This window comes from Ruditapes philippinarum, unplaced genomic scaffold (assembly GCF_026571515.1).
Source record: "Ruditapes philippinarum isolate M1 unplaced genomic scaffold, ASM2657151v2 ctg336_1_1_1_1, whole genome shotgun sequence".
Lineage (NCBI taxonomy): Eukaryota > Metazoa > Mollusca > Bivalvia > Venerida > Veneridae > Ruditapes > Ruditapes philippinarum.
Genome location: NW_026859998.1, coordinates 340,151 through 364,670, shown reverse-complemented (window position 1 = coordinate 364,670; position 24,520 = coordinate 340,151). Strand labels below are relative to the sequence as shown.

At 34.1% G+C, this 24,520-nt stretch overlaps 1 protein-coding gene across 9 annotated transcripts in view; it reads left to right on the top strand.

The window, feature by feature from the left end:
- Positions 1–24,520, top strand: part of LOC132758578 (phosphatase and actin regulator 4B-like) — a 79,714-nt gene that overhangs the window by 10,432 nt on the left and 44,762 nt on the right. For 5 of the 9 annotated variants that reach the window (XM_060750259.1, XM_060750264.1, XM_060750262.1 and 2 more), the window contains 2 exons: positions 19,864–20,037; positions 23,399–23,581. In XM_060750259.1, the coding sequence (XP_060606242.1) occupies positions 19,864–20,037; positions 23,399–23,581 (357 nt within the window). Of the gene's footprint in view, positions 1–283; positions 359–2,041; positions 2,185–8,114; positions 8,283–19,863; positions 20,038–23,398; positions 23,582–24,520 lie in introns of those variants that run through there. The other 4 variants (XM_060750260.1, XM_060750261.1, XM_060750263.1 and 1 more) reach the window with 3 other exon arrangements.

The following is a 24,520-nucleotide window of genomic DNA, read 5'->3' as shown; positions in this document are numbered from 1 at the left end:
GAACTGACTGTAACCATTATCTGAGCCGCGTCACGACAAAACCAACATAGTGCGTTTGCGACTAGCATGGATCCAGACCAGCCTGCGCATCTGCGCAGTCTGATCAGGATCCATGCTGTTTGCTTACCAACCCTATTACAAGAAGAGAAACTGATAACGAACAGCATGGATCCTGATCAGACTGCGCGGATGCGCAGGCTGGTCTGGATCCATGCTGGTTGCAAACGCACTATGTTGGTTTTGTCATGACGCGGCTCAATTCTTAATTTTGTGTCATAACCAGCTGTCCTTGTGACAAGTTATAAGTTTACTTCAGCGGTGGAAAAGAATGGTGCTTTGCAGAAAGAGCTGTTTGTAGGTAGGATGTTTTTTAATGTTGGAAAAATGCTACCCAGGCCATGTTTCAACACCTGAAAAGATTCCCAATTCTATTCACGTACCCATGCACCAAACTGACCCAGACAGCAAAGTGGCATTTTCATATCCTAACGCTTCATTAACAAATGCAAAAATTGCTTAATTTTTTGAAGTACATAACAGTTGCAGAGGACATAGCTTGCATTACTCTCTGTAAAGGAGGGTGGGGGGAGGTAAAGGTTCATTACAGGACTGGAGCAGTACCTCTAGGGCCCTTGCAGAAATCATTATCATAAAATAGAGAAATATCGGATTTTTTTCACCGATTTTTACATTTTTCATTCATTATTATACATAAATCTAAATCGGTGTAAAAAGATGAATTAGACCTTTTAAAGGCAAGATTTTAGCATTTTATCATTCAAGCGTCTTGTCCGGTATATACCAGAATATACCGGAATATGATATTTAGTGTGGTGCTCCAACCCTTTTTTTAGTCTCACTCGAGGTTAAATGATTCATTGTTGAATATCTGCCCTTTCATGTTTGTAAGAGTTTTATTCTGAATGTTTATCATATTTATTCTAACATAAGAATATATTTAAGAAGAAAATTTTTAGAGGATATGATATAATAAACTATATTAAACCCTTAGCAGCCCTTAGCCTACTGATGGCATCTGAATGTAACCAGTGCTGATTGATCATGGTCTGCACTGTTCGCCAATCAATCAGTACTATTTTGGAAATTTTTCCTTAAATGTTCAGATTGCAAGATGGACAAGTCTATTTAAGTCATAATGTTTATTTAAGTCTTATTAACAGGGTTCGTACAGTCTTAAAAAGTGCTTAAATTTGAGTCTCTTTCTTAAAAAGTGCTTAAAAATGTAAAAAAGTGCTTAAAAGTCCTTGAATTTGATTACTCTCTTGAAAAGTGCTTAAAAAGTGCTTAAATTTGCTAAAAATGTGCTTGAAAATGTTTGAATCACAGAATGACATAGTTTTGATAAAAATCAACGGTTAACAAAATTAAAAAAAAAAAGATCCAATTTAGTATCAAAATCAATGAAATGTTTACTCAAGGTAACAGTAAGTTGACAAATTGCAGTTGTTTTGAACTAATCTGTACTTGATGCGCCCTTAGTTGTTCTTCTATAATGTTATTCAACAAAAATGGTGAACAAACTATCCATCATAGGTTGAAGATTGTGGCGGTATATGTGCAACAAATGTGCTGGAAAAATGGGAAAACGTGCTGAAGTAGTGCTTAAAAAATCCTTGAATTTTGGCATTGGATGTCTGTACGAACCCTGAATTTAAGTTCATTTAATTTTTATTCATTAAGTCCATTAAAGTCTTATTAAGTCCATTTAGGTCTATTAAGTCCATTTGAGTCCATTAAGCCTGTTAAGTCCATTTAAGTCTATTTAAGCGTGGTTAAGGGTTAAGTACTAAAACATGATAAAAGCTGAAACTGTAAGTATTGTTCGTTTCATTGTATGTTATCTATGAAACATGCAATTTAATAGCTATCAAGTGTTATTTGATACGGTATTTTATTCTTGATATGTTTAAGCATGCAATTCTTTCACAGTTCCTTAATTAGGCTAATTTACGATTGTTTAAAAAAAACAATAGCTAACACTGTGATAAGTCAAGTGTTAAGTGTTATATACAATAATTTGTACAAATGTAAAAAGTATGGAATTGAGTCATTAACTTGTTTGTTTTGTGCGAGTTTGCACGCATTGTTAATATAGGAAGTAAAGTGCCAATTTTAGTATGGAGTTTTATAATAAATATTTTACTAATTTAATGGGACAATCTTGTAAGTATTAATACTTGAAAATTTTAAAATAATAACATTATAAAAGGTTTCATAGCAGATTCAGAAAATCTGTTGACTATGCAGCAAATGATAATGAAAAATTGACTTAAATTTGGTTTGGAAACTCTATAATGGTAAGATCCAGTATGCTTTTATAAGATTTAATTTGTATTTGATCTTTTTCCAGCTATTTTATAGAATTATAATATTTTTTATACTTTGTTAGGAACTTTGGGTGTGAGAATAAATAGTTCACAGTGTCCGACTTTGATTTCTGTCCTGTGAGGAAGTTGTTCAGCTACATTAAGCTATGTGGGGAACTGGTGGGTCTTCTTACATGTACAAATGTAGGTCCCTGCTTGTACCTGGTGAACTGGTTGGTCTTTTCAGGGCCCTTCTTAACCTTTTCCCTTATATAAGCGTGTTTCGACGGCTTTTTGCCCCCCCCCCCCCCCTTTTTGAGGTCTCAAACATAGGAAAAATGTCCTATTTAGACCCCAAACACTGTTTTTCGTTTGAGAAATGTTGTTAAAAAAAGTGACCATTTTTTCGGCGCCATCCCCCATCCAAATAATACATCAGGGGGTTGCCAGAAGGGGGATGTGCCCTCTTCTGTTTGGGGGGTTTGAAGGGGGGCGGAGTCCCCCTCATTGCCAAGAAAATTTTGGACTTGTCAGAGGCTTAAAATGACCACAGGTTGATCATAAGGTAACGTGTAACCAACGCTGAAAAGCCTTTGACTCTATCTCAATCCCTTGAGAAGTTGCAGCACTTTGAAATAAATTTTGATGGAAAATATCGAGGCAAAAAAGTGATTTTTGGCAATTTTGAGATGTCCCCTCGTTGCCATGGTAACAGGAAATTTAAGACTGAGCATGTCGTTACAAAGGCAATGGTCCAGTCAACATTTGTGCAAAGTTTGATTAGTATTGAAGCATTTTTCATAGTTTCATAGCAGTTTGAACTTGTAAGAGGACGCTTTTCAGTGAAAATGGCCATTTTTCACAATATGCTCATGGGGGAAAGGGTTAAGTACCTGCAATAATGCGCAAAAAGGCACTTAAGAAGTCTTTACCAGTGAAAAGTGAAAAATGGCCTTATAAGTTACGATCTTAAATGTGCTGATTCTATTTCATAATTTTACATATATTTATAATTAAGCATATAGATGAAATGACTGCCTCACTACTGACACACATTGTCAGCAACAATATTGTTAATAAATTTATCATTCATGCTTCATGTTCAACGTGATACTATATTTAAAGTATTTTAATTAACATTATTCATTTTATCTTTCAACATTTAGATTTCAACAGGAAAGGAAAACTTCCGACAAAGTTAAATGTAGATCTATAAGGAGGTCTATATTTAACAATTTAAATTATATATCTTTTAATAAACATTATGAATTAACTTACCAGTCAAAATGATTTATGTTGGATATAAAATTTTGATGGGTTAAACCTTTGGGACCATTCTAATGATTACTAAGAGCTAAAAGGGACATCAATAACTTGATAGGCTGAAAGGTGAAAGTTACTAACTTTAAATCATTACAGCTTAACCCTTACAGTTGTAGGTTCGATTCTCACAACTGACCTACAGACTGAATGATTTTAAGAGAGGAAGATATCCAGCTAGTTTAAGCAGGATGGACGGGTCTAAATTTTGCCTTGTACACCGGAGACAGAAAGTCATATGGTTTTAAAGATGTGGTTAAAAAAACTTCCTTGTCTTTAAGAAATGTTTGATAATTAATACAGAATAAATAATTGCATTATTCAGCAGTTTTAGAAGGCAGAATTTATTATCAAATAATATAGAAAATACTGCAAAAAAAATTACATATGATAGTAGATTTTGTTACTGTGATTTTGAAATATTTTGGCTCTGTTTGTTACTTTGTATGGAGTTCATGATTATTTTAGAAACGTTTATAGAAGGTCTGGTTAGCTCAATAGGTAGAATGTTGGACTGTGAATCTGGGGACCCTGGTTCAATTCCCGGACGGCGCAGTTCACTTTCGTTGTGATTGATCATGAAATCTTTCCTACCGTCATTCCCACTGTGTAAGTCTGCTCTGGCATGTACAGAAAGTGAAGGCAACTAGTACTGGTAAACGGCTTGACAGCCTGCCCAGGAACGATGGGGGTGGCTGAACTGTGCTCTGGTAAATTCAATGTGGCTGACTGCAGCAATCCGGGGTGAAAACTACCAACTACCAACAAGACACACACAAGGTTTCCCTGATTCTTTGATAAGTTGAAAGCAACAAAATGTTTGACTCTTTGATAATCACAGACACTTTGGAGGTCTGTGTAGGACCTATGTTAAGGGCTCTTGAGACTCTTGGTAACTTTTATCATTGTAACACAAACGTAGCATCATTCTCTGTCAATAATTAAACATGTTTAAATTCAATTTGCACATTTAATAATTAAATAAAATATTTTTTACCATCAAGTTACAATTATTAATAATTGCAGTGTCTATTCTAGGAGGTGGGATGGGGGGATTCACTCCTATTTTCGAGAATTCCCCTCTTATTTTTTCAGAGGCAGGGTGAAAATTTTACATAAAGAAAGAAGGAAAAAATCAGTAAATGCAATAAATTCTCACTTTTCGATAAAAATCCCCCCTGTTTTTCAAATCCTAGAATAGACACTGTAATTGGATGTTTTAATGCATCAAAATAAGTAAGTAAATGAGACAGATGTTCCATTTGTGTAAGTTTATAAAAAGTTACTAAGGGCTGCCTTGATATAAATGATCAAGGTAATGGGTCAGGGTCTGATCCTCCAAATGGTTATTGAAATGAGTTGCCTATTCTGCTAGTTAAGAACCAATCAGGTCAGTGCACATGTGTAGGCTGACAATGCTTGTATTTTTGGATATAAAAAATTCCTCATATTAACAAGAGGCAAATATACAAAACTTGTCAAGTATACAAATTCTAAAAGGAAGTGGATTGAAATTTCATAGTTGGTCATTCAACTCACTTTAGGATAGTCATGGAAAACTATGTACAGTCATGAATCTGTGTATATGTATACAGCGTATGAGTCAATTAGTACATGTATGCCATATATAGACATATTGCAGCATTCTAATTAGACGTACGTATATACACTAAACCTGTCATGTGGTTTGATACAGATAATTATATTGCTGTAGGGAAAGATGGCTGGCAATTGGTCAGTTTCAATTTAAAATGTCATCCATTTCATTGAAATTGATACTTGCTTAATCGTAAGGACATTTTAATATGCACATAATCAAGAACATGCCTTATGGCAAGTTGGCTTTGTGTTATGAATTCTTTGAAACAAGGTTTGCATACTGTTAAATTTAAATTAGCAAGGGCCTTAGGCTTTGAAAATTAACTTTCTAAAAATGAAAATAAAAATGAATTAAAGATGCTTTAAAGTAATACAACATTACAGTTGATGTTATCTGGAAGATGATGAGATCATGTGAGTGGACAGAAAGCATTTTAAATGATGTGGACTTATTACCGGGCGGTAGTTCAGAATTGTGTCAACACTAGCGGTTTTATTGCAAGTTGATAATGAAGGAGGATGAAAGAGAAAAATCAGCAAAAATCAATCGCAGAATTCAGTGTCCTATCTTCCCTATAGACCTTGTCATCGTAGCAAAAATCAATCGTCTATGTAGTAATTTAATACCTGTTGAACATTCTCTGTCACATAAATTATATATATGGTCGCCTAATTGGCAAAACATCAGAATGAGAAAAGTTTCCCGGTAAGTCTTTGATTTAGCGTATTGTTAAAGCTTTCGTGTCAGCAGTGCATTACTTCAAGTGTTCTATAAGAAGTTGGTGTTAATGCACTAGATCTTTGGCTCTTTAGCTTCATTGTGTCAAACTGCATTTCATTAACAATTTTTAACTTTTTGATAACTGTGTGATAATTACTTGATAGATGAGTCTGATTTAGCATGCATAGTTCTAGCTATACCTTGGTACCTTCTAAATTTAAGTATTAAGTTGTTAATTATTAACGACCCTGAAAATATCTAGATTCTGACATGGCATTATTTTTAACCGTTTTTAACTTGCTGTGACCACAAGTGATTTGTCTTTGCCATTTCCAGTATAAAAGCCAGGCCAGCCTGCACATCTAAGCAATCTGACCAGGCTCTATGCTTTTTGTTGCTCAGTTTTTGATAAAACTTGAATGGACGATTCTTTATTAAAAAAAACATGAATACAGCAGGTGAAAGGAACTTTTTAGTAATCAAGCTTGATGTAGAAAATGAAACATTTACAATGATATTAAGTGAATCTGTTCTATACAAATTGATGTATCAGATTCTGTTTATGTAATGACATTTTGTCATTGATTTCTAACGTTTTTCATTCAACATTGTCATTAACTAGATCTCATATCTTTTTTATGAACTCATTTGCCCCAGCCAGCATTGTTGATGAGGGTCGATTATTAAGCGTTGCATAAGATTTCTGTTATTTTGTCATTTAGTGAATAAAGGTATCACTTTTTTGGTTGAATATGCGTGAACTCAACTTGCTAACTAATTTACAAGTGTCAGGGCTCTCACACTGGCTTTGTTACACTGTGTGTTAATTGTGAAAATTTTTATAAATAATTATGATGAAAGTATGAATGATAATGATATACTATAATTCGGTATTGACAGGATTTGACATAAATTGAATTGACAAAATCTAAACTTGATTTATCATAGGTTCAGGTTGATTAATCTTTGTCTTGGTCCACCTGACATTTTTGACAGATTTGCTTTGTATACAGGTAGATTCATAATTGACTCTTTGTTCTAAAGTCTTAACATTACACTAAATGGGCAAGCTTTATTACACTGGACAGCAGAAGAGGAATGCTGCTTGATCACTCTAGTTTGTTTGTATAGGACAAGTTTGGGTTCATTTCAAGTAGTTTTGGGTCATTTCAGATTGTTGGACTTATTTCAAAATTTGAATACTCTATTATTGTTTTAGGCATTTATTGTTAAAAAAAAGTAAGTTTGTATTCCGCTTACAGAGAATTGAGAAAAAAAATTGAAATTGGATGGATATCAAGTTGTAAAAGTAAATTAATCAGGTGAAACCACTGTACCTTTTATGAGTTATTTGTGACTAGGACACTTACTGATCAATGGGGACTAGTCAATGACAAGCTCATATAGATGGACGCTCTAATATAGATGGACTCGCTAATTGAGAATATAAGATTGATGAATTGGTGCTGTATTGATTCTAATCTTGGATGTAATACAGGGAAAAGAATGATATTGTCCAGGTAGTTATTATACATGAAGCTTTAAGACAGCTTTGTTGTCACTATCATTGATATATATGATATATATGTGATAATGTTTCAAATTTTATCTATGTGACAATTTAATAGGTGTTGTTGTGTTTTAGCCTTAGGTGAAATGAAGGAGCGGAGCTGGTGTGTCTAAATTACATTATAACCATCATATCATCTGTCTATGTTATCAAGTTACCTTCAAAGTTTACTCAACTGTAAAACAGTGAATGTTGGTATAAAGATGCAGTCCGCTTGCCCTGGTTTTCATGTATGTATATAGACAGACATACGGTATGCATGTGGTGGTGAATAGAGAGAGAAGCAATGTTTATATTAATATAATATATATGGCAACAGTTTTAACAGGTTTTATAACATACTTCAGTAGATGTGGGTAGATAATCGTTGCCTAATTACTTTGATATCTGCTATCTAACATTGTCAAGGATGAAACTGTTATACATGCTGGAATGTTGTGGGATTAAGTTAAACTTTTGATAACTTCAAGGAAATATCCACACTCGCACTGAAACACCTGAAAGTATTGTGACCGTGATTTCAATACATGAGGACATAATTATATTTCAATAAACACTTTATGTTACATATAAAGCGTTTTTTTAAAAGCAGTGTTTGTTGTGGTTAAATCTTGTTGTGATTTTGGTCTGTGATCATTTATAACATATTGGATTTATATATTGTTTTTATCAAAGCCGTGGTGTTCAATATATATTAAACATTAGCCTGTGTATGGAATGAGATTTCGAAAGAAAAAGAAGGCAGGTCTGTATGAATTTTACGAATTTTGTAGAGAATTATTACTTTCTGTTTTTAGTTTGATATCAATTTGTGAGTGTAATTTGCCAAGCTTATAATGTGTTAATTAAACATTATAATTTTTATTTTTAATTTAGATGTTGATTTTATTATATAATCTTTTTTTTTCTGAAATTATTTAACCCATTACTTCATATACACGCCTTTTAACGCCTTTTTCACCCCCCCCCCCCCCCTTTTTTTGTTGTCTCAAATGATGAAAAAATGCCTTATTTAGGCCCCAAACACTTGTTTTAGTTTGAGAAATGTTGTTAAAAAAGTGACCTTTTTTTTGGCGCGGCCCCCCAACCAAAAGATACATCAGGGGGTTGCCAGAAGGGGGGATGTGCCCCCTTCTGTTTTGGGGGGTTTGAAGGGGGGCGGAGTCCCCCTCATCGCCAAGAAAATTTTGGACTTGTGAGAGGCTGTAAATGACCCCAGATTGATCATAAGGTAACGTGTAACCAACGCTGAAAAGCATTTGACTCTATCTCAATCCATTGAGAAGCTGCAGCACTTTGAAATCAATTTTGATGGAAAAAATCAACGCAAAATAGTGATTTTTGGCAATTTTGAGATGTCCCCTCGTTGCCATGGTAACAGAAAATTTAAGCCTGAGCATGTTGTTGCAAGGGCAATGGTCCAGTCAACATTTGTGCCAAGTTTGATTAGTGTTGAAGCAGTTTTTATAGTATTATAGCAATTTGAACTTGTAACGGGAGACTTTTCAATGAAAACAGCCATTTTTCACAAAATGCTCATGAAGTAATGGGTTAATGAAAAAAATAAAAAAATCTACAAAACAACACTTTTTCTTCAAATTTATATGACAGGCCATGTTTAAACATGAAAAAACGCGATTTAGGGTAATTTCAAGTATTTTCATCATTTTCTGTTAACCCATTACTTCATATACACGCCTTTTAACGCCTTTTTCACCCCCCCCCCCCTTTTTTTTTTGTCTCAAATGATGAAAAAATGCCTTATTTAGGCCCCAAACACTTGTTTTAGTTTGAGAAATGTTGTTAAAAAAAGTGACCTTTTTTTCGGCGCGGCCACCCAACCAAAAGATACATCAGGGGGTTGCCAGAAGGGGGATGTGCCCCCTTCTGTTTTGGGGGGTTTGAAGGGGGGCGGAGTCCCCCTCATCGCCAAGAAAATTTTGGACTTGTGAGAGGCTGTAAATGACCCCAGATTGATCATAAGGTAACGTGTAACCAACGCTGAAAAGCATTTGACTCTATCTCAATCCATTGAGAAGTTGCAGCACTTTGAAATCAATTTTGATGGAAAAAATCAACGCAAAATAGTGATTTTTGGCAATTTTGAGATGTCCCCTCGTTGCCATGGTAACAGAAAATTTAAGCCTGAGCATGTTGTTGCAAGGACAATGGTCCAGTCAACATTTGTGCCAAGTTTGATTAGTGTTGAAGCAGTTTTTATAGTATTATAGCAATTTGAACTTGTAACGGGAGACTTTTCAATGAAAACAGCCATTTTTCACAAAATGCTCATGAAGTAATGGGTTAATGAAAAAAATAAAAAAATCTACAAAACAACACTTTTTCTTCAAATTTATATGACAGGCCATGTTTAAACATGAAAAAACGCGATTTAGGGTAATTTCAAGTATTTTCATCATTTTCTGTTAACCCATTACTTCATATACACGCCTTTTAACGCCTTTTTCACCCCCCCCCTTTTTTGTTGTCTCAAATGATGAAAAAATGCCTTATTTAGGCCCCAAACACTTGTTTTAGTTTGAGAAATGTTGTTAAAAAAAGTGACCTTTTTTTCGGCGCGGCCCCTAACCAAAAGATACATCAGGGGGTTGCCAGAAGGGGGATGTGCCCCCTTCTGTTTTGGGGGGTTTGAAGTGGGGCGGAGTTCCCCTCATCGCCAAGAAAATTTTGGACTTGTGAGAGGCTGTAAATGACCCCAGATTGATCATAAGGTAACGTGTAACCAACGCTGAAAAGCATTTGACTCTATCTCAATCCATTGAGAAGTTGCAGCACTTTGAAATCAATTTTGATGGAAAAAATCAACGCAAAATAGTGATTTTTGGCAATTTTGAGATGTCCCCTCGTTGCCATGGTAACAGAAAATTTAAGCCTGAGCATGTTGTTGCAAGGACAATGGTCCAGTCAACATTTGTGCCAAGTTTGTTTAGTGTTGAAGCAGTTTTTATAGTATTATAGCAATTTGAACTTGTAACGGGAGACTTTTCAATGAAAACAGCCATTTTTCACAAAATGCTCATGAAGTAATGGGTTAACAGCCTTAGCTACTTACCTTTCGAAAATTAATTGAAAGTTAATTTTATTTAGATAAGTTTGATTATGAGTAGTATTTAGCTTTTTTCATGCAAGGACTCATTGTTCTAATAAATAGATTTCACATGTGCCGGACATTTTCTGAATACATACATATGAATTTGCTTCTTCTTAAATTATACCAAGTGAAACTCTGTTTTTGTTCAGAAGAATTAAATTTGAATTGTTTCCTTGTTGTTAATACTATTTATGTTTCTGCCTCTTTCTATTATAAGGCTACAGGTTTATTATTGTGTTGGGACCCAGGGTCTTTTCTTTGAGCTTTAATACCAAATACAATTTCAAGATCAACTATGGATATGACATTTTGCAGTATCAATATCATTATGGTTAAAATACTGATTATTTTAAGAAATGGACTTTATCAGGAATACACAAGTTTTGTTTTCAGAAGGAATTAGGTTTTTTGTATCTTATCTACTAAACTTGTATTTTAGATACTAAGATAGGTACAAGCTGGCCTGGCTCTGTAGCATAGATATAGAGTGTAATTAGGGATTGAAAAAGTAAATACTGTCAGAGCTGGCTCAGCCCACCTGCGGCAGGAATGGTTGGGAAGAAGTCTTATGAACAGATTAAATGTATTTTCCTTGTCCTGCTGCAAATTCTACTTTTCAATACAAGTAGACAGCAGCTGAGTGCAACTTTCTATCTCTGATGTTAGCACTCAAAAGGTTAAGTATAGGTACTCTGTAGTATCTTTGTATATCATTCTATAAAAGGGTTTGTCTTTGATCTTTATCAAAAGGGATGCATTAAGAATGGGCAATGCTATTTTATGTTCTTGTGAAGTGAAAAGATCTTCTAAATTGTAGAACTATTAAAACATAGAACATATACAGTCAAACCTTGGATTTACAGAGGCTTCCCAAAAGAGAGGCGAAACATGGTCCTTATATACAAGTGGTCTTTATTTGGGGGTTATTCAGGTTTATTTAATTAATGAACTGATGCAGAATATTAGCCTTTATGTAGAGAATGATCTTTATTCTGTGGTTTTACTGTATGTACTTATACTCACAGATCAGCTTGTGAACAAAAAAATCATGTCAACATGTAGTTATTATTTGTATTGAAATCGCATCCAGGTTTTTTGTTACTAGAAACTCAACAGGTGTTTCAGTGAATACAATGAAGTTGTGATGTTTTGTATCATACAGGTTTTATTTAGTTAGGATCTTTTGTAGGATATATTACATGAAATTGACACTGTTATATATTTTAAGGTCATATAAAAACACACTCATTCAGTTGAAAGTCATAGTACCATTGTATCAACATCATGCAGGAAATGTCAAATCTTATCATACAGTTAAGTTATCCTCTTCCATTGATTGTTTTAGGTTACAATAATACAACAACCCGGCATTCAAACTTCCATATTGTTGAGAAAGATGTGAAGTTGTTTGGCATATTTTGCACTATAAACAGACTTGAACAGTTTAGCTCAGCATTTCTGGTAGTTATCACCTAATTAACTATTTCAGGACATGATTCGTGATTGATCTATTTATCTTTGAATCAAGATTGTAGGGAGGCTTTTTTGTTTGCCAGACTTTTTGTATATACAGGTTCCATCAAGGGATGTTGATAAAACAGATTTTGATATTAATATAGAGACTGGAGAGATGATTTGGCATAAAGCTTGTTTCATTAATTGCTAGAAAGCCAATATGTAACCCAATATTAGTATTGTTAATGTTCTATCCAGCAACAATTCCCTGCTCTCTCTTCTGCATGCCAGGATAAAATTCATAAAAAAAAGACTTGCCCAGTGTTTTGAAATTTTGAAGATTTTAATTTCAAAATTCTGAAATTCAGGAACTAATAGTAGGTACAAGCAGTTTGTTGAAAAAACAAATGAGTCGCGTCATGACAAAACCAACATAATGGGTTTGCAACCAGCATGGATCCAGACCAGCCTGCGCATCCGCGCAGTCTGATCAGGATCCATGCTGTTCGCTATCAGTTTCTCTACTTGTAATAGAGTTTGTAAGCGAACAGCATGGATCCTGATCAGACTGCAAGGATGCGCAGGCTGGTCTGGATCCATGCTGGTAACAAACCCATTATGTTGGTTTTGTCATGATACGGCTCAAATGTCTGAGCAAGATCAAACTGTAAGGATAATGACACAAGCTGTCAAGGTTCTATACATGTACTTAAGGCATGCGCTACTCATTATCGCCTCTTGTGCTCAAAGGATAAAAAATGTTCATGACATTTTAAAACTATCAATGATCCTGCTTTTAGATATAAATTGCACCTGTGTTGATTTCACTAATGCTAAATTAGAAGTTGTGCCAAAATAAATTTTCTGTGATGTACTTGAATCCGGGTTTTATGATATGGCAAAAGAAACCTTTTTGATACCTAATGCACTAACAGGATATAGAGATACCAGTCTGACTACATGTAGCAATATGATGTAAATGCCAGCCTCTGGGAATATATTTTGCTTATCTAACCTGAAGGTCAAGGCAGAATATGTTTAGACAAAATGTTTTGTGTGTTACAAGGCACAGTTTGTTTATACATGAAGTTTAAAATGTTAACTTGATTCATTTCTAAATTTAGCCAAAACACATGTTGTATTGTTTAACAACCCAAAAGACAGCAACATTTAAGACTTGCATTAATATATGCCACCAAAAACAGAGTAAAGCCATCATGCACATGATGTTTGTCCATGTACGGTATCTTTGCTTTACACCAGGCATGTTAAAGAACCAGGGTCACCTCTGGATTGGGCAACTACTGTATCTGGCATTACCCCAAACTCTTCAGAGAGACTTTTTGCTGGTAGGCCACACGTGACAAATAAATAATTAAAGAAAAAGAAGAATTGGTCTTAGATCAGTATGCAGTTATAAGCTGGGCCAAGTACCTTACTTAGTTCCAGTTGAACTCTATAAATGGGAGAGACAATGCTTAATAGCTTTTCTTTCAGTTTTAATATATATTAACTTTGAAACCTCAAATATTTAAATTGGCTGTCCCATATCAAAAAGAGAGCAAGTCTATGAAACATAGAACAAAATTAAATAAACCATTCTAAAAAAAAGACAAAATTATTACATAATGAATTTTATTATTTCACCTACATGTACATTGGTTAATATGATTTAGACCATAAGAGTTTTCAATTGCAGAAATGTTTGTATATGATGTTACCATTGTAAAGGGTGGGGATATATTTTTTTTTTGCTTTCTTCAAAATCTGAAACATTCTTTGATTTGGAGAGCCTGTGATTTAACTTTATCCATAATTTGTAATAGAGCTGCATACTGGTGATGTTACCGTGTAATCAAATTTGGCTCTCATGTCTCTGGAGATTATTGAATTATTTAATTACATTAATGGGCTACAATTATGATAATCATTTTTGGCATGGGATGTCTGGGAGGATATTAGTTTATTAAACTAACATCAACGTCCCTAGAACAGCTTCCATGGGAAGATTTTGAAATAAAGATAGAAAGCCATTTGAGCCGCGTCACGACAAAACCAACATAATGGGTTTGCGACAAGCATGGATCCAGACCAGCCTGCGCATCCGCACAGTCTGATCAGGATCCATGCTGTTCGCTATCAGTTTCTCTACTTGTAATAGGGTTTGTAAGCAAACAGCATGGATCCTGATCAGACTGCGCGGAAGCGCAGACTGGTTTGGATCCATGCTGGTCGCAAACCCATTATGTTGGTTTTGTCGTGACGCGGCTCATTTTAAGGATTCTGTAGTTAGTCGAATGATGACAAGAGATTCTAAATACTGGACTTGACTCACATCATGTCACTATGACAGCTGTCAGGCCATGTACAGTGGTTGCAATAAAGTGAGTGGTGAAAAATTTCAGCCAGTCTTGTTTGAATTTTGGCGAATCCTTAGACGCTACTTCCTGAAACATAATGCATCTTAAGTATTCTAGTGAATATTATATTCCTTAATTGTAGTCTTTACGAAATCATTAATACAAATGCTGATTTTATTTCCTTGGTTTTAAGTAGAGTGCTAAATTGCTAATTTTAGTACTGTGGGAAAATTTGTTTTTCTTTTAAGAGTTATGTCTTTCAGTCATTGCTTTTTTCCGGCTCGACCATTAAGACAATATATGGAAACAACAGGCATGGTTTTTAAAAGAAACAACACTTAAATCCTTTCATTTCATCTTTGAAGATTGTGCTGAATTGCAAAAAAATGATTACTTTAAATATACTTTATTACTCCAAGGTTAAGACTATTTTGGGTTTTTCCCATTAAATAGGACATGCAAAAAAACTTATAACTTTGAAAGTAAGTTATAATGAATGATTGTGTGCTTTGAGGCTATAATGGTTCAAGATTGTTTATACTGGGGGATTAGCTTGGAAAAACCAACATTTGCAGGCTGCTGGATAACCTCATTTTGATACCAAATATAGTAAAAAAAATCCTACTAAGACTTATGCTTGTGTAAGAAAGTAAATCTTTGAAGGGATGTATCTGTCTGACATAGTCCTTCAGAAAGAGAAATGGAAAAAATTGTTCAATGAAACTAATAGTATTATCTAACTTTGAATCCAATTTTGGTAATAGAATAACCCTCTGTTTCAAGAATGAAGAACGCAGTGCACAATGCCAATGTCATGTCATGTTGTTGATAGGAATCGGAGACGGACAATTAAGAGAAATGGATTTAGGAATTGGTAATGTTCAGTAAGTGGTTGGCTTTGTTGACAGCGTGTTCTAGTTATTGAGAGGAGTTCAATAACTTCCTGCTTATTGGAGAATGAAATCAATCAATGAAAAGCATTTGTTTCCTATGCTATTATAAGCTGGTCATTTACCTGATTAAAGGTACACGGGACCAATTCATAGTGTTTACTAGTATTTGAAGAAGCAATCTTTGTGGTAAGATTTTAAGAGGCCATGTTAGGTCATTGGTGGGTCGATGACATAGTACTTATCTTATGTTTTCATTTTCTTTACCTATGGAATTTTGTATTACCTAACAGATAAGTAAGTATAAAGTTCACTGAAAGAATTGCATATCATCGGGACTGGTGCTTTATGCAGAAAAATTCTTGAAAAATATAAAGCTCCTGTTGTTTTTTTGCTTGGGAATACTAAGATAGTAAAGATACAGGATGAGGACACATCTGTGCTTGTGGAATAGACTAGAGGACTGTAAGTTGTAACAGCTTGGTTTTCAAGTATTTGGAATAAAGCTTAATATAGAGAGATAAAAAATCAGCAAGAAATTATTGATTCATGAAAGTAAATTTATGAGTTCATAACGGGTCAAGTGCATGATTATTCTTGAGTGCTAAAATTAGTTTTTAGTTTGATTTGACTTAAACAGTTTATTGTTTTATAAGAGGAGTATAAGGACTTAAGATTTTTGAGGCTTTGTGGACCAGACAATTGGTCAGGAATGATGGAAGATTGTAAGTTTTGTTTGTTAGGCATAACAGGTATAATGCAAAAAGTAAAGAGCTGTTGATTTTATATGAGCAAAAGTTACAGCTTTTTGTCTTGACTCACGAGTCACATACAGTGTGTGCATTTGGTTAACTTTTTGGTTAATATTTTGTTTAATGTTATTAATTTGAACATTTCAAACTGCAATCATGTTGTCTAATTGCAAGTACATTTGTATTATGAAATTGTATCGTGATACAACCAAGATAACATGGTAATAATATTATGATACATTTTCAGCTGCGATCCTCAACCCTTGCCAGGACTTTTATTTTCTTATGCATCTAAGGATTCTAAAACACAAGAATTTGACAAGTTGTAAGCAGGTTTAGTGTCCCTATAGCAGGTTTAGTGTCCCTATATAAAAGGTAAAGTTAACACATAAAAAAATCAAAGCTTCCTTTTTTGGAGGGGAATTTGTTACCTTAAGCCACAGTTCTTAAAGAGAGAAGAAAATAAATACAAAGGTTGAAAGCATATTAAATTACATAGGAAGGTCTTGAAGGAAAAATTTGATAGACAGAAAGGCTATTAATGTACAAGAGTTGTATTAAATGAAACATTCACTGGATGCAATAATTGTTACAGTATAGAGGGTATGGTATCTTATGTCATTTTAGGTATCAACTTCAACATTTCTTTGTAAACATGGTTTGAAATTACCAACTAATGAATGAATCTAAATCAAATCTGTGTAAAGTGATAAAATCTCCATCGGATTTATTTTGGTTGTATTCAATTAACTGTTTCCTTTAACAAGGTTTTTCTATTCAGTGTTAAATAAATGAGAGAGAAAAAAAAGGTGGAGAATTTATTTAGGTTTGGAAAGGGTTTACATAAAACCTAACACCACTCGATGAGCATCTAATGTAAGTCCAACTAGTTTTAACTACCATTTATTTACTGTTTTTAAAGAGCAATATTCTGACTTAAAACTAGTCTTCTGCTTTTCTTATATACTGAAATGTAAGTAAAAGAGATGTTATTATCAAACCACATTATTTGAGATAACATTTACTGAAGTCTTTAGATAATCTAACAGATTATCATGCATTCATAGGTTGACATTATATTGTTAAAAGTCAACAGTGACTTCAGCTTTCTGACCTCAAACTACAAGTGACTACATCTTGTTGACCACACTCTACACTGACTAAAGCTGTCTTACCACACTCTATAGTGACTACAATTGTCATTGTCTGACCTCATTCTACAGTGACTACAACTGTCTGACCATATTCTACAGTGACTACAACTGTCTGACCACATTCTATAGTGACTACAACTGTCTGTCCATATTTTACAGTGACTACAACTGTCTGACCTCATTCTACAGTGACTACAACTGTCTGACCACATTCTATAGTGACTACAACTGTCTGACCATATTCTACAGTGACTTCAGCTATCTTACCACACTCTACAGTGTCTACAATATTCTGACCACATTCTACAGTGACTTCAGCTATCTTACCACACTCTACAGTGACTAAAGCTGTCTTACCACACTCTACAGTGTCTACAATTGTCTGACCACATACTACAGTGACTACAGCTATCTTACCACACTCTACAGTGACTAAAGTTGTCTTACCACACTCTTTATTGACTTCAATTGGCTGACTACATTCTACAGTGACTTCAGCTATCTTACCAATTTCTACAGTGTCTACAATTGTCTGACCTCATTCTACAGTGACTACAGCTATCTTACCACACTCTACAGTGACTAAAGCTGTCTTACCACACTCTTTATTGACTTCAATTGGCTGACTACATTCTACAGTGACTTCAGCTATCTTACCAATTTCTACAGTGTCTACAATTGTCTGACCTCATTCTACAGTGACTAAAGCTATCTTACCACACTCTACAGTGACTAAAGCTGTCTTACCACACTCTTTATTGACTTCAACTGGCTGACCACATTCTACATTGACTACAACTGTCTGACCATATTTTACAGTGACTACAAGTGGCTGACCACACTCTACAGTGACTACAATTGTCTGACCACACTCTTCAGTGACTACAGCTATCTTACCACACTCTACAGTGACTACAATTGTCTGACCACATTCTACAGTGACTACAGCTATCTTACCACACTCTACAGTGACTACAATTGTCTGACCACACTCTACAGTGACTACAGCTATCTTACCACACCCTACAGTGACTACAACTGTCTGACCACATTCTACAGTGACTACAACTGTCTGACAACACTCTACAGTGACTACAGCTATCTTACCACACTCTACAGTGACTACAATTGTCTGACCACACTCTACAGTGACTACAGCTATCTTACCACACTCTACAGTGACTACAAATTGTCTGACCACACTCTACAGTGACTACTGGTGTCTGACCACACTCTACAGTGACAACAGGTGTCTGACCACACTCTATACAGTGACTTCAGCTGTCTGACCACACTTTTCAGTGACTACTGGTGTCTGACCATACTCTACAGTGACAACAAGTGTCTGACCATACTCTACAGTGACAACAGGTGTCTGACCATACTCTACAGTGACAACAGGTGTCTGACCACACTCTACAGTGACAACAGGTGTCTGACCATACTCTTGCCAGTTAATTTTAGTGTTTCAATTTTTGAAACTCTTCAACTCTTTTCAAAAAAGGACAAGTCTATAGGTATAGTAGATCTATTAAGTGACACAGCTGACTAGTTTGTTCATGTAAGAGTGGCTGTCCGAATACCTTATTTTATACTCTTCCTTGAAATCTAAATCACGAAGTCTGACTGATGATAGCTATAAATATACTATGATAGTAGATGCAAATTTGAGTGAATTTGTGAGGTAAATTATGATTTAATTTACATAAATTGGTATTCAAACTTGAATTGTAAAACTAGGTCATTGGTGTATTCATGATTCTCTCCTTCAAACTGTCAAGTGTGATTAGTTTTGATGAGAATTTCACTGACATACTCTTATTCATATAATGTAAATTAATGTGCCATGAAAAATATAATAATGTCAACCCTTTGAACTTCTCAAGTGGCTTACATGTCAAGGTTGAACAGGTCCGTGAAATTAAATGATGAAGTCAATCATTGGTTTTCAGAGTCATGGTCATTAATCTTAATTATCGTGCAGAGCGAAACTATCATTCTTTTTTTTCCCCTTTAGTATGATAATTATTTTATTTGGTTTGTATTTTTTTCTATTATTGATGTGTACTAAGTTGAAATAGAAAATGTTTAAATGGAAAATGCATCAGATATACAACACAAAACATGTTATACAGGATTGTTTTGCAACTCATAATTTCTTTTATAATTAATTATTTCTATTCAAGGTGTTACGTAACTTAATGTAGTTTTTAAATTTAAACAAAAAAGTCTTAATCTTATTTTGTTAAATTTTATATCAAATTCTTGAAAAAGAATAAATGTTGAAACTTCCTTTCCTGAGCTTTTATGACTTACCTTTGTTTCCTTTTACTGTATAAATCTTGGGTCTTTTATTGTTGGTTGCATGCTTCAACTTGATATTTAGTTTAGATATTTAGTAAAATCCCTTAAAAAACTTACTTTGTATTGACCCAGTGTGTATTCTATTGCACTTGTATATTTACTAACAATGATCCCAAATTCAAATGCTGTTAACAGGGTTAAGGAAGAGCTTGCACGGGCAAGGCCAAACCACAACATTACTATTAGCAAAATCATTTCAAAACAACATTCAATACTGAAGTTTATTTTTATGTTTTCAGATAAAAAGAAAAATGGTGACTTGAAGTCAAATTCAATGGGAAACAATAACAGCTCGGTGGTAGCTACTCCACCTCCTGAGAGAAAGTCAAAGTTTGCAGCAATAGGAAAAATATTTAAACCTTGGAAATGGAAGCGAAAAAAGAAGAGCGAGAAAATTGAGAAAACAGTTGTTGGTAAGTTAATAAGGGAAGTAAATCTGTAGGGGAATAGATCATTGTTGTAAGAATGTTTGCGAATGTTTTCTCCCTTGAATATATCTTGTAATCTATGAAATTCAGGCTTAAATCTAAAAAAAAAATATACAAACTATGTATGGGAAGCCACATTCCCTACTAAAGATCCAGTCAAGTTGGTCTTTTCTTAATAAAAAACTGTCATTTGTTTTCTTAATGACACTGTATATTAATATTGTGTCTACCTAAAGTGTGTAGAGTTTAAAACATAACATTTCTACCTTATGTGAAGTCAAAACATGTTAATAGAGACTGTGTAGCAATTAGAAACTTTTTCAAAAATCAAATTTTAGTAAAGTATATCTTTAATTAATTGATTAATGATATGAATGACACAGGTTATCCCACTTTTGTTGACAAATTACATCAGAAGTCCTCTATGCATTCTTTGCTTACATGTATTAAACTAGGCCTGTATTCATCATGTCTGGAAAAAAAAAACCCAATCCTTATCACTCTAAATATCTTAAATGGACTTGTCCATCTTTGAGGTTGGACAAAACCATTCAACATTAAAAGGGACAACTTGGGAAAATACATGTATGCAATGACTGAATTGTGGTTAGTGCAGACAGACACTGGTCGCATAGGTAGAGCCTGTAGCAGCCACCAGGCTAAGAGTTAATGACTGTTAAAATGTAAATTTTTTTCATATTGCTCTATTTTGTTGTATAATACACCAACTATTTTAAATTCATCTTCACCTCCTCTGGCCAAGTTAGCTGTGGCTGCATAATATCCAAACGATGATCTTGCATTTTATAGATGTTAAGAAGTAGAAGCTGAATTTGAAAAATTAACAGAAATTCTAAAACTAGACAAAGCCATATGCAAAATAATGTTTATTTGCATCTTTTAATGGAAGTGAGTTTGCATGAATTTGATATTGTTATATTAAACTTGATTTAAATTGGTTTCATAATGGTAAAACAAAGGGGATTTTTATATAGACAATTCATGTCTTTCTGTCGACGTGGAGAAGTGGTGTATGGGATTGCTCAAAAAGTACAAACCAATAATATTGTCTTATAAAACTTTAAACCGCAAAATAAGGAAATAAAATTAAAAACCAAATAGATACGAGTGTTAGTAAATCTATAGATAAGATATGTGCTGATAAGATAATGTTATATGCTGAGCAGTATTCCATGATATTTGAAAAATTATGCTTTTAGTTCTCCTAGAATATGTCATTACTCTTACCCAATCGATAGAGTATAAAATTACATGATATATTTTCTTTATAAAAATCAACATCTTTTAAGTCACTTAATGAATTGAATGATATGACAGTGTGGTCCTTTATTGTCTGCCAGTGATGATAGACCTATACCACTAGTATAAAGCCAAGCCAGTCTGCACTGGCTGTCTCTGCACACCCATGCAGTGGCTCAGCCGCTGCCTGCACACCCATGCAGATGCAGTGGCTGCCTGCACACCCATGCAGATGTAGTGGCTGCCTGCACACCCATGCAGTCAGTTGCTCAGCCCCTGTCTGCACACTAATGCAGTTACAGCGTCTTCCTGCACATTCATGCAGATGTAGTGGCTGTCTCTGCACAACCATGCAGTCAGACCAAGCTTTGAGTGAAGCCATCAGTTCATGTTCTGTACTGTTTACTTTTCAGTCACTTCATATTTTTCAAATTCTTAAAAAATGATTAATGGTTTAGACCATTTAGTCCATATTGAAAAATTTGTCCCTTTTGAAAGATTAACATTAATATGTTTTTCTAGCATGGTAATGATGAATGTTGAAATCCCTCAAATTATCATTGAAATGTCAGGATAAATCTGTTAAACACAATCTTTTCTTTTAATATTAGTGTAAGGTTAAAATAAGAATTACCTTCAAGTTAGTTCAGACATTCAGTTTGTATCATCTTTAAAAAGGGAAACTTGATGCTATTTTTCTACTTACTTATCTCCCTTTTTTCTTACCAAAATAATGGTCGTCAGCATATGATTATACTCTTAGCAATTATTATTGGTACACAGATGAAACATAATAAAATATAGGTCCAGTCCAAATTTGGCTTAAGACAAGTTAATTTTCAAATCCTTTAGATGGCAAGTAGGTTTTATGAATCACCTGTGATAGTTCTAGTTTATGCAGCCTTAATATTGAAATTATATTTAGAAATATTGTATTTGGTCATCATTATTTAGTAATTTAGATTTATTCTGGGAAGGAAGGTTGGTGGGTGTTGTGTTAGCATGTAATATAAGCATAGGGCAGGCAGGAACTGGTACAAATTTCATACATTACCAAATATGGTATATTTTCTTGTATTGTCAAAGTAAAGCCTCATGTACCTTAATAAGGAATACTAGGCAATGGCAAGATTTTACCTTTTGCAGCAAATACTATTATTTCATATTCTGGTTTCTGTGTAGGAGTGATATTTCTGCTAATATAATTAACATTAATGTTAACTAACATTGAATTCTCTTAACTTTCCCTAATAAGGTCTTATATGGAAAATAGTTATGAAACAGTTAACTTGAATAGCCATTTGACATTTACTGCGGTAAAAGAGATGATTGAATATTTTGCTTATGTCATTGTTCTAGCTCCGTGTCCCCCTGGGGGTGACAGTATTTAGTTATCATTAAGTCATTCTTCCGATACCTCCATCTTTTTACAGGATTTTCTCCGAACATAATTATTTAATTATTTTTGTATGATGGGGATAGTTTTGTTATAGCCTTATTTGAAACTGCAAGACACAAACAACTTGATGTGATGTAACAAGTTATATTTTTCTAGCTATTCTTTTAGTTGCATAGAATCTTTTCCGCCATTAATCGCCTGATTTGAAATACTCATCTTTTGGAAATATGAAACCTCTTCATTCTGAATGAAACCATTTTTTACTGTTGAATAAATCACCCAATGTTCCGAGGAAAATCTCTAAAATAAAACAAGATTATGGTCAGTTTTGCAATGTCATCATTTTTTGCCAATTCAAACAAAAGCAAAGGATAACTGCAATATTATTCTGAGTTATTATTTAAATAGCATTCTGAGAAGATAAATTTTCATATATGTTTTGCTCGCAAATCAAGGAACATGTGGGGTTGAGGGAAGGCAAGGTTTGTTAGTTTAAGGAAGGTTGATAAATTTCCATTTGGTTGCTGAAATAATGTATGGAGGGACACTTCAGGTCTTACCTCCAGTATAGCTGGAAAGTCATCAAATTACCTTTATAGGGTAGGTTGCTCACTAAACCCAGTCAAAAAAAAGTTTGTTGTGTTTTTGGAAATATATTTGAGAATTAATGTCCTGTTGATATTTCAGAATTGGAGAGGAAGATATCAGTTCGCTCTACAAGGGAAGAGCTGATCAAGAAAGGTGTTATAAAAGAAAGGAAAGAAGATGCTATAGAGGAAGGGAATGAGAATGCAAGTGCGGAACCCGATTCTAGTCAAAGTCAGTCAACTACAGCAGTTACCATCACAGATACACAAGAACAAGATAGGGGTAAGTTAAATGTTACACTTCTATATTGCCAGGCTTGTTGCTACCAGATTTTGAGAGCAAAACAAACATCTGTTATGAAGTTCTCGTTCGAAACATCCATGGAGTATGACAAGGATTTATCCTATTAAATGCTCAGTATTGCCATAGTAATGATTGAAATTTGAATTGAAAGTAGTTCAGTTCCAACCGTCCTGGACATACATTAATTTATGCAAAATATATGGACATTCGAAACATTAATTTGTGCAAAATATATGGACTCTTGAAACATTAATTTTATGCAAAATATATGGACTCTCGAAACATTAATTTATGCAAAATATATGGACTCTCGAAACATTAATTTATGCAAAATATAAAGACTCTTGAAGGTCAAGAAATTTTGCTGTTAAAGGGACCTAAACATCCTTGACAAGAGCCTTTAGTTTTCAAGAATTCTTGAATAAAAATTAGTTAAGAAGAAGGCAGTGAAAGTTCATTTAAACTTAAAGTCTTGTGGGTTGTTCTGATATCTAGAGATGGAAAAAATATCGAAAATTTCAAGCATTTTTTTTTCCTTCATCATAATTACAATGTTATATACATGTTCATGATACCTGCTTACAGGTGCTTTTCAGCATGCATGTAAAAAGATACATACATTGTAAGGCTTTTGATTGTTTGAGAATCTTTGTATCTCACAAGAGGGTAGAAAACCTGAATTGTATTGATAGTTGTACCTGGAACCAGACATTCTGTTATGTACAAGTATAATTTAAGCCCTTTAAACTTGCTTTGATGTTCCAGGGAAACAGTTTGGATAGCATGAAAATCGAATATTTAGGGCAAAATCATAATAGAAATTTTATTGAACAGAAAAAAAGATGTACAACTATATCCCATAAAGGAATAATTATGTATTGTCTCTTTGGGAAGAGAATAATGTTTTTGACTTCCATC